Source organism: Rattus norvegicus, chromosome 1 (assembly GCF_036323735.1).
Source record: "Rattus norvegicus strain BN/NHsdMcwi chromosome 1, GRCr8, whole genome shotgun sequence".
Classification (NCBI taxonomy): Eukaryota; Metazoa; Chordata; class Mammalia; order Rodentia; family Muridae; genus Rattus; species Rattus norvegicus.
The window spans coordinates 105,127,557-105,140,545 of record NC_086019.1 but is presented as its reverse complement, the minus strand read 5'-3'; the positions used below and the strand labels follow the sequence as shown (position 1 = coordinate 105,140,545).

General features: G+C 50.1%; 3 protein-coding genes across 15 annotated transcripts in view; 2 read left to right on the top strand and 1 right to left on the bottom strand.

The window, feature by feature from the left end:
• Window positions 1-949: 949 nt before the first annotated feature.
• Ppp1r15a (protein phosphatase 1, regulatory subunit 15A) lies at window positions 950-4,025 on the top strand. The gene is made up of 3 exons (NM_133546.3): window positions 950-1,165; window positions 1,770-3,164; window positions 3,608-4,025. Exons 2-3 carry the CDS (start codon window positions 1,779-1,781, stop codon window positions 3,956-3,958), a joined length of 1,737 nt encoding a protein of 578 aa, NP_598230.2. The 5' UTR covers window positions 950-1,165; window positions 1,770-1,778; the 3' UTR covers window positions 3,959-4,025.
• A 277-nt stretch (window positions 4,026-4,302) lies between these two features.
• Tulp2 (TUB like protein 2) overlaps window positions 4,303-12,989 on the bottom strand; it is a 37,360-nt gene continuing 28,673 nt past the window's right edge. The window contains exons 1-14 of one of the 12 annotated variants that reach the window (XM_006229103.5): window positions 12,847-12,938; window positions 12,424-12,456; window positions 11,928-11,979; window positions 11,055-11,193; window positions 10,104-10,241; window positions 9,815-9,982; window positions 8,750-8,922; window positions 7,791-8,108; window positions 6,846-6,958; window positions 6,304-6,418; window positions 6,115-6,213; window positions 4,853-5,024; window positions 4,548-4,673; window positions 4,303-4,456 (exon numbers count right to left, since the gene is read on the bottom strand). In XM_006229103.5, the coding sequence (XP_006229165.2) occupies window positions 4,449-4,456; window positions 4,548-4,673; window positions 4,853-5,024; window positions 6,115-6,213; window positions 6,304-6,418; window positions 6,846-6,958; window positions 7,791-8,108; window positions 8,750-8,922; window positions 9,815-9,982; window positions 10,104-10,241; window positions 11,055-11,193; window positions 11,928-11,979; window positions 12,424-12,456; window positions 12,847-12,881 (1,689 nt within the window). In that variant the 5' untranslated portion in view covers window positions 12,882-12,938 and the 3' untranslated portion in view covers window positions 4,303-4,448. Of the gene's footprint in view, window positions 4,457-4,513; window positions 4,674-4,852; window positions 5,025-6,114; window positions 6,214-6,303; window positions 6,419-6,845; window positions 6,959-7,790; window positions 8,109-8,749; window positions 8,923-9,814; window positions 9,983-10,103; window positions 10,242-10,586; window positions 10,614-11,054; window positions 11,194-11,927; window positions 11,996-12,423; window positions 12,458-12,773; window positions 12,795-12,846; window positions 12,939-12,989 lie in introns of those variants that run through there. The other 11 variants (XM_063266753.1, XM_063266775.1, XM_063266742.1 and 8 more) reach the window with 11 other exon arrangements.
• The window catches only part of Nucb1 (nucleobindin 1), a 30,938-nt gene continuing 22,764 nt past the window's right edge, over window positions 4,816-12,989 (top strand). Inside the window, exon 1 of one of the 2 annotated variants that reach the window (XM_017589802.3) lies at window positions 4,816-4,918. In XM_017589802.3, coding sequence (XP_017445291.1) covers window positions 4,908-4,918 — 11 coding nt within the window. In that variant the 5' untranslated portion in view covers window positions 4,816-4,907. The remainder of the gene's footprint in view (window positions 4,919-12,989) is intronic. The other variant, XM_017589801.2, reaches the window with a different exon arrangement.

Below are 12,989 nucleotides of genomic sequence, written 5' to 3'. Positions count from 1 at the left end.
TGCTCTACCACTGAGCTAAATCCCCAACCCCGGTGCACGTCTTTAATCCCAGAATCAGGAGGTAGAGGTAATGAGATCCCAGTGAGCCCAAGGTCAGCCGAGTCTACAAAGTGAGTTCCAGGACAGCCAGAACTAATCTTGGAAAAACAAACAAGGGCTGGTGAGGTGGTTCAGTAGTTAAGAACACTGGCTGCTCTTCCAGAGGTCCTGAGTTCATTCTCAGTAACCACATGGTGGGGATCTGATGCCCTGTTCTGGCATGCAGATATACATGCAGATAGTGCACTCCTACATTTAAAAAAAAAAAGACATAAATAATATTTTAAAACATTGGGTGTTTTGTCTTCTAATAAAACTTCACTGCTATCTTCTAATAAAAATTCACTGCTAGCCGCGGGGTGTGGTGGCCCCATACCTTTAATCCCAACACTTGAGAGGCAGAGGCAGGCGGACCTTTGAGTTTGAAGCTAGCCTGGTCTACAGAGTGAGTTCAAGATAGCCACGGATAGTCAGAAAGTCCTGTTTCGAACCTCTCCCCAACCAAATCACTCCTGTAATCCCAGCACTCTGGAGGCAGTAGCAGGTTAGTCCCTGCTTCTCAGAGAGAGGAGAGAGAGAGAGAGAGAGAGAGAGAGGAGACACACACACACAGAGACAGAGAGGGAGAGAGAAAGAGAAAGAGAATGGGACGGCATGTGACTGCCTGATGAAGTTGGCGTGCTTGCTCAAAAGTTCTGCGAGATTGACGGCTCTCTGGATTTGAGCCAAGGACACGCCTGGGAAGCCACGGTGACCTCACAAGGCCCGGAATCTCCGCGAGAATTTCAGTGTTGTTTTCCTCTCTCCACCTTTCTCAGGGACTTCCGAAACTCCGCCTCTCCGGTGACGTCAGCATAGCGCTGCGTCAGACTATAAACTCCCGGGTGATCGTGTTGGCGCAGATTGACTCAGTTCGCAGCTTGTGGAAGATTACATGCGAGACCCCGCGCGACTCCGCATCCCTTTGCCGGGACAGCCTTTGCGACAGCCCGTGAGACATCACGTCCCCGAGCCCCACGCCTGAGGGCGACATGAACGCGCTGGCCTTGAGAGCAATCCGGACCCACGACCGCTTTTGGCAAACCGAACCGGACCTCCAGCCCCCGGGGTGACGCGCAGCCCGCCGGTGAGTGGGGGATGGGGCGGCCTTTGGGGGAGTGCTGGGGAGGACTTTCTTCGGCGAGGAGGCTAGGAGAGTGTTGTGGGATCTGAGGGGCAGACTGGGGAGGAACCCAGATTTGAGGAAACGGCACTGAAAGCCGGATGCTTTATTTGGTCCGAGAGAGGAGAGCCCAGGTCTAGTCTCTACATTGAAGGGCAGGGGTCCTGAACTAGAACTGCAGTACTTGTACATTGCTAAATAAAGAGAGGGACTCCAGGAGGAGCAGCCTGGGTCTAAGAGGTAGGCAGGAGGAGGTTTTAGGGGCCTGAGCACAAGCTTGAGGAGAGAAAGGTTATTAAAAAGCCAGACGCTTACAGGTCTCAGAAGGGCTAGCCAGAAACTGTGGCTGGGGTTAAGGAAAGGGTTTAAGAGTGTGGGCTTTTGGTTCTGAGGATGTAGAACGTGAATGTTGAGAGAAGAACCAAGTGGCGGAGTTGGGTGTGAGCAATGCTATTAGGAATTTGAGGCAGGGATTCACGCGCTGCTGTGACTATTTTTTAACAATGACTCAGTGCTGTGACCTGATACTGTTTCCAGAGCGACTTCTAAACAAATTCCCCCTTTCTAGGCCAGACACATGGCCCCAAGCCCAAGACCCCAGCATGTCCTGCACTGGAAGGAAGCCCACTCTTTCTACCTCCTGTCTCCACTGATGGGCTTCCTCAGCCGGGCCTGGAGCCGCCTGAGGGGGCCCGAGGTCTCAGAGGCCTGGTTGGCAGAAACAGTAGCAGGAGCAAACCAGATAGAGGCTGATGCTCTGTTGACGCCTCCCCCGGTCTCTGAAAATCACCTACCTCTCCGAGAGACTGAAGGAAATGGAACTCCTGAATGGAGTAAAGCAGCCCAGAGGCTCTGCCTTGATGTGGAAGCCCAAAGTTCCCCTCCTAAAACTTGGGGACTTTCAGATATTGATGAACATAATGGGAAGCCAGGACAAGATGGCCTTAGAGAGCAAGAAGTGGAGCACACAGCTGGCCTGCCTACACTACAGCCCCTTCACCTGCAAGGGGCAGATAAGAAAGTTGGGGAGGTGGTGGCTAGAGAAGAGGGTGTGTCCGAGCTGGCTTATCCCACATCACACTGGGAGGGTGGTCCAGCTGAGGATGAAGAGGATACAGAAACCGTGAAGAAGGCTCACCAGGCCTCTGCTGCTTCCATAGCTCCAGGATATAAACCCAGCACTTCTGTGTATTGCCCAGGGGAGGCAGAACATCGAGCCACGGAGGAAAAAGGAACAGACAATAAGGCTGAACCCTCAGGCTCCCACTCCAGAGTCTGGGAGTACCACACTAGAGAGAGGCCTAAGCAGGAGGGAGAAACTAAGCCAGAGCAACACAGGGCAGGGCAGAGTCACCCTTGTCAGAATGCAGAGGCTGAGGAAGGAGGACCTGAGACTTCTGTCTGTTCTGGCAGTGCCTTCCTGAAGGCCTGGGTGTATCGCCCAGGAGAGGACACAGAGGAGGAAGAAGACAGTGATTTGGATTCAGCTGAGGAAGACACAGCTCATACCTGTACCACCCCCCATACAAGTGCCTTCCTGAAGGCCTGGGTCTATCGCCCAGGAGAGGACACAGAAGAGGAAGATGACGGTGATTGGGATTCAGCTGAGGAAGACACAGCTCAGAGCTGTACCACCCCCCATACAAGTGCCTTCCTGAAGGCCTGGGTCTATCGCCCAGGAGAGGACACAGAAGAGGAAGACGACAGTGAGAATGTGGCCCCAGTTGACTCAGAAACAGTTGACTCTTGCCAGAGTACCCAGCATTGTCTACCAGTAGAGAAGACCAAGGGATGTGGAGAAGCAGAGCCCCCTCCCTTCCAGGTGGCCTTCTATTTACCTGGACAGAAGCCAGCACCACCTTGGGCTGCCCCTAAGCTGCCCCTTCGACTGCAGAAGCGGCTCAGATCTTTCAAAGCCCCCGCCCGGAATCAGGACCCTGAGATTCCTCTGAAGGGTAGAAAGGTGAGTGCTAGCAGCTTAGATCCTAAAGTGGCTTACTTTGTGGCTAAGGAGTTTATAGTCCTAGTGCTGGGATTACAATAGGATTCATACTGCCCTTTTTTCTTAAATATATAATTTATTCAAAGGACCTAGATTCTGAGTCAGGAGGAGGAAGAGGAGTGGGGGGGTGTGGTCTGGAAAAATCCCTAAGGAAGTGTGCTGGGGGTGGAGACTCCAGGGAGCCATGTGTTGCAACTTGTTGCATAGGAACTCTGCCAGGAAGGCTGTGTTCACTCTCTTGCAATCTCCTGTAAGAGGGAGGAAGAATGATAGCTGTAGCTCATGTGGCCCTGAACATGTGTCTTGAGTGAGTCAGAGGGGCAGGCAGGCAGGTGACTATTAAAATACCAAGCACTTTTTGCGTGACAGATTTTTATTTCTTGCCGCTGTCCATCTGTCCCCAGGTGCACTTCTCTGAGAAAGTTACAGTCCATTTCCTTGCTGTCTGGGCAGGACCAGCCCAGGCTGCTCGTCGAGGCCCCTGGGAGCAGTTTGCACGAGATCGAAGCCGCTTTGCTCGACGCATTGCCCAGGCAGAGGAGCAGCTGGGTCCTTACCTTACCCCTGCTTTCAGGGCCAGAGCATGGACACGCCTTAGAAACCTACCCCTTCCTCTGTCGTCCTCGTCTCTTCCACTGCCTGAGCCTTGCTCTTCCACTGAGGCCACACCCCTCAGCCAAGATGTGACCACTCCCTCTCCCCTTCCCAGTGAAATCCCTCCTCCCAGCCTGGACTTGGGAGGAAGGCGGGGCTAAGCCTGAGTAGTTTTTTGTTATTTATTTATTTTAATACGAAATAAAGCCTTTTGATTTGTAGTGATAAGCTCTAAGTGTGTACTTATTGATAGCTTAAGGGAGGCTAAATATGTGTGTACTTATTGATAGCTTAAGGGAGGCTAAATATGAATTGTGTCCAAACACAAGTCACCACTGGGAAGCTGAGGCAGTAGGATTGACTTGAGTTCCAAGACAAGGATAACGTAAGGAGTAAGGCTGTCTCAAAAAATAAGAGGGACAAGGAAGGGTGTTAAATACAAGCAAGGTACAACGACGACATGTATGAAACTGTTATAACGAAGCCCATTATTTTGTACACTAACTAAAAAAATTAATCAAAAGATTTATTGTTAAAAGACAAGGCCAGGCACAAAGGTGCATGCTTGTCATCCCAGCACTTCAGAGAGCAGGAGGATCGGAGGTTCAAGGCAAGCCTCAGCTACATAGTTGTTGGAGACCAGACTGAGTATCAAAAAACTAAAAAAGAGAGGAGGAGGCATGGCGTGAAGCTTTCTCCAAACGCACAGAACAGAGTTGGTGAGGGATGGTATTTTATTCAGTTACTCACACGCCAGTTTCCCATCGAAACTGGATAAGCAGATGGCGAAGGCTTGGAGCGGGCAAAGAGGATATCGGAAATCCATCGTGAATATGTTTGGTGCTACACGGCCAAACTGGAGCACCAGGTGGTCCGCTGAGGAGCAAACCAGAAACTAGTCAAATTCCTTACTTTTACCAAACTAGGAAATTCAAGGAGCCCGATAAACTACATCTCCCAAAATGCATTGCGACGAGGCACCCGCCCTACTTAGTTGTACTTGAGTGAGTGCCCGCTTCCGCCCTATCCCCATCTTCCGGTTGCTAGGAGCTCACGTTCATCCGGGTGCACTATCTGGAAGTTCTTGACAGAAGCCCGCGTGACGCGACCATGAAAATTGAGTACGTATGCGCCGCTTTCGTCGCTCCACGATGGGGCCTTGTTCTGCAGTAGGAGCAGCCCATGTCTAGCGCCTTTCTGTACGCGACTCAGTATTGAATCCTGATCCTTAAAGATACAGAGGGCATCGTTTGTTATCCCACCAGGAGCCCGATTTTTTAGTCCAGATGCATATATTATTTGTTTGAGAATCAGTGTTTCTAGATTGCCAGGTTTACTTTTTTTAAAAAGATTTATTTATTCATATATATATATATATATATATATATATACACTGTAGCTGTCTTCAGATACACCAAAAGGGGGCATCGGATCTCTTTACAGATGGTTGTGAGCCACCATGTGGTTGGTGAGAATTGAACTCAGGACCTCTGGAAGAGCAGTCAGTGCTCTTAACCACTGAAGCACTGAGCCATCTCTCCAGCCCTTACTTTTTGATTCTTTTTCTTTCTTTTTTTTTTTTTTTTTAAAATATTTATAGAGGTGGGGATTTAGCTCAGTGGTAGAGCGCTTGCCTAGCAAGCTCAAGGCCCTGGGTTCGTCCCCAGCTCCAAAAAAAGAAAGAAAGAAAGAAAGAAAGAAAGAAAGAAAGAAAGAAAGAAAGAAAGAGAGAGAGAAAGAAAAGATTATATACAAGTACACTGTAGTAGCTGTCTTCAGACACACCAGAAGAAGGCATCAGATCTCATTACAGATGTCTGTGAGCCACCATGTGGTTGCTGGGACTTGAACTCATGACCTCTGGAAGAGCAGTTCAGTGCTCTTAACCACTGAGCCATCTCCAGTCCTACTTTTTGTTTCTTGAGACAGGACTTTTTTTCTGTGCAGCCCTGTTTCCTGGAACTCACTTGTAGACAAGGCTAACCTCAAAATCAGAGATCTGCCTGCCTCTGCCTCCCGAGTCCTGGGATTTTTTTATTTTAAGACAAGGTCTCACTGTATAGTCCTAGCTGGCCTGGAACTTGATATTTAGACAGGGCTAGCCTTTCCTCTCCAACTGGGAGAGTAATATATGCTATGTTAACCACTGAGCCATCTCTCCAGCATTAGACCCAGACTTTTTGAGTCTCGGGAAGTTTCTGAGATGGGACTCTGGGAAAGCCATGAAGTTTCACATGTGACCTGTGAACCATTGCCCCACCTTGAGATCTCTGATTGGATTCTCCCATCACTGAGATTTCCGATCTTAAAAACTCACATTTTGTGGTTGTACTTTCATCCTCTGCTTCCGGCTGTCCATTCCTGGGAGGATCACGGTCATTTTCCGAGGCCCCCTGAATCCCAAGACATTGGTCTCCTGGGAAGATAGATTAAATTCCAGTTGGTCTGGCTCCTGACGCTTTCTTACCTCTTGGCACCCCCATCCTGCCTCTGCCAGAATACTTACATAACATACAACTCCCAACTCCTCTCTGATCCGGGCACTGTCTGGAATCCAGTAGTTACGCTCAGGGTTCACCCCATTATCAAAGATGGTGAATTTCGTGCCCAAGACATTAGATCTGCTCCAGGAGGGTGTGGACAGAGTAATTGTGACTGTGATTATTCTTTAAGTGCTTTCCCAAACCCATCCTCTAAGAAAAGCCACAGTTCCAGCTCCCTGTTCCAAGAACCCTCTTCCACCTAGGAGGTAAGAACTCACACACTCTAGGTCTCTTTCCCCACAGGGACTGAGGGGTCCCAGCCGCCTGCCTATCAAAAGTAAAACAATACATCTTAAATGCTAGCCTGTATTCATGGCATCCAAAACTTTCATCTTTTTCCTTCCCAACAGTGGAGATACAATCTGCAGAACTACAAAACCCATCAGGCTTAAGTGCAGGTTCTGTGTTGTGGTTTGAGGCCTGTTGGGAAATGTAGTCCATTTACCTGTCTTTCTCCTGGCTTCTTGCCACCTGCCTCCTCACAGACCAAAAAGGCTTTACCTACCTAACTTTGCCTACAAAGTTGTTCCCATTGCGAGACATGTCTTTGGGGTCCAGGGAGATGAGGTAATTTGAAGTTTTGCTTCGTTTCCTTTTCCGCCCAGCCAGAAGGAAATGCTGTAGATCAGAGGAACAGGCTTTCAGGATTGATTTCTGACACCTGTCTAGAACCAGGGTCCTGAACATAGTTCTGAACATACAGGATAGGCTTTTTCTAGAGGAGATGGAGGCCACACTGGGAAGGAGACTGGTCAGATAGAGAAGGGTGTGGCTTAGCCTTAGACTAGACCACTTTGAGGAGCCTGGTTTATAACAGGATTGGGTGGGCTTGACTGCCACAGAGACTCATGGGAGGCCAAAGGGACCTATATGTTCCAAGGGGGAGGGAGGTGTGGCAGATAACAGACTAGCTCTGGAATGGTTAAGGCTTGGCTATAGAGTGGGGAAGACCTAAGCCAGGACGTTTTAAAAGTTTGAAGTTCTGAAGTGGGCAGGGAGCTGACAAGTCCTGTGTGACACAGACCAGAAAAATCGTTTTGTTTAAAGGATCTCATGTCGCTGCCTGACTGACCTGGAGCTTGTTGTTTAGACAGGGCTGGCTTCCAACTCAGAGGTCTGCCTTCCTCTGCTTAACTAGTGTGTGTGTGTGTGTGTGGGGGGGGGGGTTATGGGCATGCGTCACCACACCCTCTGGCCCTTCTTGTAGTCTTGTTTTGAAACAGGGTGTCCTGTTATCTCAGGAGCGTGGCTTTGAGCTCCTCTATAGCCCAGGCTTGACCTTCTCTCCTGATCCTCCTCTGCCTCTATTTCCTAAGTATTAGGATTGCCCTTGTATACCACCACATCTGGCTCCAGAAACCTTTAACCTTGTCCTAAAAGGGGACCTGTTCCTACAGTTTGGGGTTTGTTTCTCTTCGTATCTGTCCCCTCCAGTGTCAGGCCTACCCACCCCCAAAGGGCTGGAGCGTACTGCTACACCATCCTCTGCCTCCAGGTAGAGGTAGTAGGAAGGGAACATGCCCTTGTCCACTCCATGCTTGTTTCGGACGATGCGGCACTGCACCATGTGTTCTCGGGGTGCAGGGAGCAACACGTAAGCTTCCATGTCCTCCCCGAGCCGAGGACCTGGAGTGCGAGGCATGGGGCAGGTCATGTTCCAAGCACTGTGGTTACTGGTGTCACCATCTCCTTGCAAGACCTTGGATGCCACTAGGGCATTGTTTGTCTCTGTAGACTCTGTGGCCTCTTTCTTCTCCGGGTCTTCATCCTAATTCAGGTGCAAATCAAAAGTTGAGAAGTAGGCTGATTGGCTATTCCAGCTCAGAGATGACCCCGAGGACACAAGGTTAGTTGTGCCTAAGATGTGTTAGTCAAGCACATCAGCTAGCCCACCCAACCCAGTTGGTACATCTGTTGATTGGTCAAGCTTGCCACCTCATGGACTCCACAGATCCATTGGATAATCTGTGTGAGACCGTCCCTCTGGAATGTACAAACATTCCTGGCGAAACACGCTGATGAGATTGCTGGGGCATTGCTAGGCAGTAGCACCTCTGGCCTAGAATCCCCTGGTGGGGCTCGGGTATTGCCCAGTGGTAAGAACACTTGCTTAGCAACCATGACATCATATTGACTACAAAACGAGCCTTCCAAATCATACCTTGTAGTCTCTATGAGTCAGTATCTGACTGAGGTTTTTTTTTGTTTTGTTTTGTTTTGTTTTTTTTTTGGGGGGGGGGAGTCTCCTTATGTAGCCCAGGTTGGCCTTGAACTCCAGTCCCTCTGTCAGCCTCCTGACTGCTAGAAATACTAGCCTGTGCCACCATGCCGCAGGCTTTCACCTTGCTTGTTGCTCCCTCACCCAAAATGCCCTGCAGATTGGGCTGTAGATGTTTAGTACCACCCTACCCCAATGCCAGAGGCTGTTTCTATATTCTTTTTGGCTGTGTTTTCCTCCATATTGCAGGATGCCGAGTCTCCATGAACTCTATCAGAGTTTTCTGTAGGGTCTGGGTCTGGGCTGGGTGTCTTGTCTTCAACTCTGGCATCCTTGGGTTCAACCTCTTCCTCTTCACTGATCCCTAAAGGGTAGAAGCAGCTACAGGTCAGGACATCCAGGTCCTGGTTAGGAGAGGATCATTCGTCGGCTAGATAAGACAGGAACTCGAGTTCTCAGCTGCCTCGCTTGTTTCTTTCACTGACCACATTCTCTGTACTTCATACGTACATGGAGTCCACAAGGACTCGGACCTACCTCCTGATCTCCCTGAGGACCCATAGGGAGAGGCCAGAGTCAGAGTCACCGTGGAGCCCTGGCCGGCCTGAAACTAGCTTTGTAGACTGGGCTTGCTTTGAACTCAAGAGATTACCTGCCTTTGCCTCCCCAGTGCTGGGATTAAAGGTATGTGTCACAACTCCTGCCCCCTCCAAAAGAAAAAAAAAGCTTTCACAAAACCAATCTATAGAGGGGCTGGAGAGATAGATTAACAGTCAAGGGCATGTATTGCTCTTGTGGAGAACTCAAGTTTGGTTCCAGGTACTCAAATCTGATGGCTCATAGATGCCTACAGTGGGTCTGAATTCCTCTTTTGGCCTTCTTGGGAACTGCATTGACATTCACAAATACGCAGATGCACATACATAGAACTCAAAAGAATTATAATAATCTGGATGTGGTACCACGCACTGTTAATCCCAGCACGCAAGGAGGCAGAGGCCAGTGATCTCTGTGAGTTCAGGATGTGCCACAGCCACAGAGAGAGAAGACCCTTTCCTTCTCCAAATTAATTAAACACATTTGATGTACTGATGCTTTTACATCCGAATCCACTAAACCAGGCCAGATACCCTGACCAATAGATGAAATATGAGACCCAGGAGTTAAGGTGTCCCATATAAACCTATTGCCAAGTCAAGGATGACAACCTGTTATGTGAACCAGGGGCCAGATTTTATTCCCTTTCCCCACATTACCGGGTCCTGGGGAGGCTAACCAGCCCCTGCGTCGGTTTGCCAGGTGCGTCTTGGGAGGTCGGGAGATGACAGGAATGTCTTCCATGGTCACTTCCTCCACATCTGAATCGGAGCTGTCTGGGAGCCAGCAGAGATGGCGGACCGCAGGCCCATTGCCCCGAGTGTATACTGGGGAAAGAAGAGTTTCGGCTTTAGGATCCTATGGTGCAAGAGGCGGCAGCTTGGGATCTGCTGTGGAATCCTGAACTTCCAAGGGTACATGTTCTAAATACCAGTGGTCCAAGGTTACCTGCTCCTCTGGGTGACAGTAGAGGGGCCCGCTCACCACTCCCATCTCCGACATAGCTCATGGTGACAAGGGCACTGTGTGCCCCTGAGGGCAGATGTGCCTGTGGTACGTTCTCCTGGAGGAAAGGGCTCCCAACACCTGGGAGCAAATACAGAGAGGCCCATTTGAAAGGGATCTACCGAATGAGGCAGAAAGATTGCCCCGAATCCTGCAATACATAACAAATTCCAGGATAGCCTGTGCTAGCACCAGATACATTCCCAACCCTAGCCAAAAACTCAGTGGTAAGGCATTTGAACTGCCTGGGTGTCACACTAGGTTCAATCCTTATTACTACAGAAAGAAAAGAATGTGAGGTCCCTGCTTTACTAGAAGGACTTCTGTCTCTGGGTAGTCCCGGGTCCCTCAGACTCTACTGGGTTCTGACAAACCCAGTCACCAGAAACTCTTGAGATTTGTTCCTCCAGTTTCTCTATGCTCTACCTGGGTACTCCACAGGACTGGATGTTCTCAATAGCTTTTAAGAAACCCACAACCCAATCAATCCTCTGCAGAAGGATCCACAAGGCTCCCCCTATGTTCCCTCATAAAGGCCCACACTCAAGTAAGCCACGCCCCTATGCTCTACCGCGTGCCCCACTACCACCACGATGCATTAGGGTCCTCCCCAACACTGAAATATTATAAGCCAGTCTAACAGCCCCTCCCTTAACCTACTCCTGGTCCTAAGCTCCACCCCTATGAATCCATTAGGCCCCGCCCTGATACGTTTTAGGCCCGACCCACAGCCCCACCCCTATCCAAAGAGGACCTCATAGGTTCTCCACCACTTATGCTCATTAGAACACTCTCCTACAGCCAGCACCGTCCGCCAAGTTCCCGCCCTGGGGCTCACTGAGCTCCACCCTCTAGGCTCTGCCCTCAAGCGCCCCTACACCCCTTCCACCAGACCAAGGCCCCAGCTGCTGTCACTCTGGAAGCGCTCCTCCCCACGCCTTGGTCGCCGGTGCCTCAGGGAAGCATCAGGATTGGCCTGAACCATGAGGGGCTCCTGGCGTTTCCGGCGCTGCTTCTTCTCAAATAGCTGTCGCTGAGGAAGCAAGAAGGGGTGTGTACAGAAACCAGACAGATAGACGGGTGAGGTTGGCCTGGGTCAGTCCCTTCCTCCTACGGGGTCCTAGGTATCCAGTCCCTCCAGTTTTTTCCTGTCAGAGTTCATCTACTTCCGCCTCCTCCAAAAGCTCTAGAAATTTTTGTTCCTTAAAACTTTTCCTCAGCCATCCTGACAAGAGGCAGGAGGGTTGCAATTTCCATATTAACAACTTAGTGAGTCCCTGTTTCAAAATACAGAGGCAGGTATGAAGGCTCAGCACAGGCTACAGAGTGAGGGCGTCTCAGAAAATGACTAATTAGGCCCTGAGAGATGGCTTGGTTGGGTAAATGTGTGCAACTTCCCATCAAGCCTGACCACCTGAGTTCAAGTCCTAATGTCAAAGGAAAGACCCGGCTCCGGATAATCTCCATGGCTTGCAGGTTGTCTCCACATACATACCGTGGTGTTCATGTACCCTTCCCCAAATGAATGTAAATTAAAAAAAATAATAAAAAACAGGAAGGCTCACTAACTCCAGCACCCAAGCTCTGCAAGTTTGAGACCAGCCAGGGCGAGGCAGCAAGGTCCTGTCTCAAAATAAAGTGGAATTCACATTTTCTCATTTCCTAATGAGAGAATCCGAAGTTCAGAGAAAATGAACATGGGGGTGGGGGCTCTGAGCAACCTTCCAGAAAGGCTGGAAAGAGGAAGCATGGGATTCCAGGCTGTACCTGTTGTTCCAGCTTCTGCAGCCTCACACCAGAGAATTCATCCTCCAAGGTCCTGAGAGAAACACAAGCTGGTGGCCAAAACCATCAAGGACAGCTGGCCTATTCGAGAGCCCCTCCCCTTGACCAATTTGGGTTCTGAGCGCCTGTGATGTCGCGCCTGTGATGTCACAGTAGGCACGGGACCTGAGCTTTCTAGGTCCCTTATCTGCTCTTTCTCCCAGGGCTCCCCATTTTAGGACCCAAGGAGAGAATCTAGGTTTTTGCTCTCACAAGAGACTCAGAGGTCCAGTCCCGAACTCATTCCTCTCACAAACCCATATCTATTTCAAAGGGACACGGGAATCCAGACCCTCCCCCCCTCCCCCGCCCCGCGCGCCCGCACATTTCTAAAGTCAATGGTGGTGAGCCTGAAGAGCCCAAAGTTAAGCGCATCCCTATGGTGCGCATCTAAGTTCTCCCTCTCCCAACCCACTGCTCCTTAGGTTTCCCCACTCACTCTTTCTTCCACTGTTCATTCTCTTGAGACGTTCTAGAGGATTAGGAAGGCATAGTCAAGATCTAGATCCCACATCTCAAAAAAGACCACCCTCTAATACCTGACCTCCGCCTTCGTTGGCCTTAGCAACCCAGATTCTCAACTCCTCTCTGAGAATTAGTAGCTTGTGTCGAGCTTTAAGCACTACTGGAAGCGCAAAAATCCAATTCTCTACCCAATACCTAAGGCTTGTCCTGCCCCTGAGTACTGGGACTGAAGGTTTAAGGCCACAAATCCCAAACCCTCGGAATCCACCTGCCTGTAATCTTAGGAGCGCCCACCCCTCCCAAGCGCCACGTTGGCGATCTCACGGCCTAGCAGCGAAGCTGAAACTCTAAACTTATCCGGACTCTTTCTCAGAAGGGAATTCCCACAGGCACTTGCCCTCTTCTTGGCCCTCTAGGCCCCTCACGGTCCATGTCCAACAGAGTAATGCCCCCAGGCCACTGGGGCAGGCAGATCCCTTGTTCTGGGGGTTCTGAATTGGAACCAAGAGTCAACGTTCCTTAAAGGGACCCAAGAGTAGC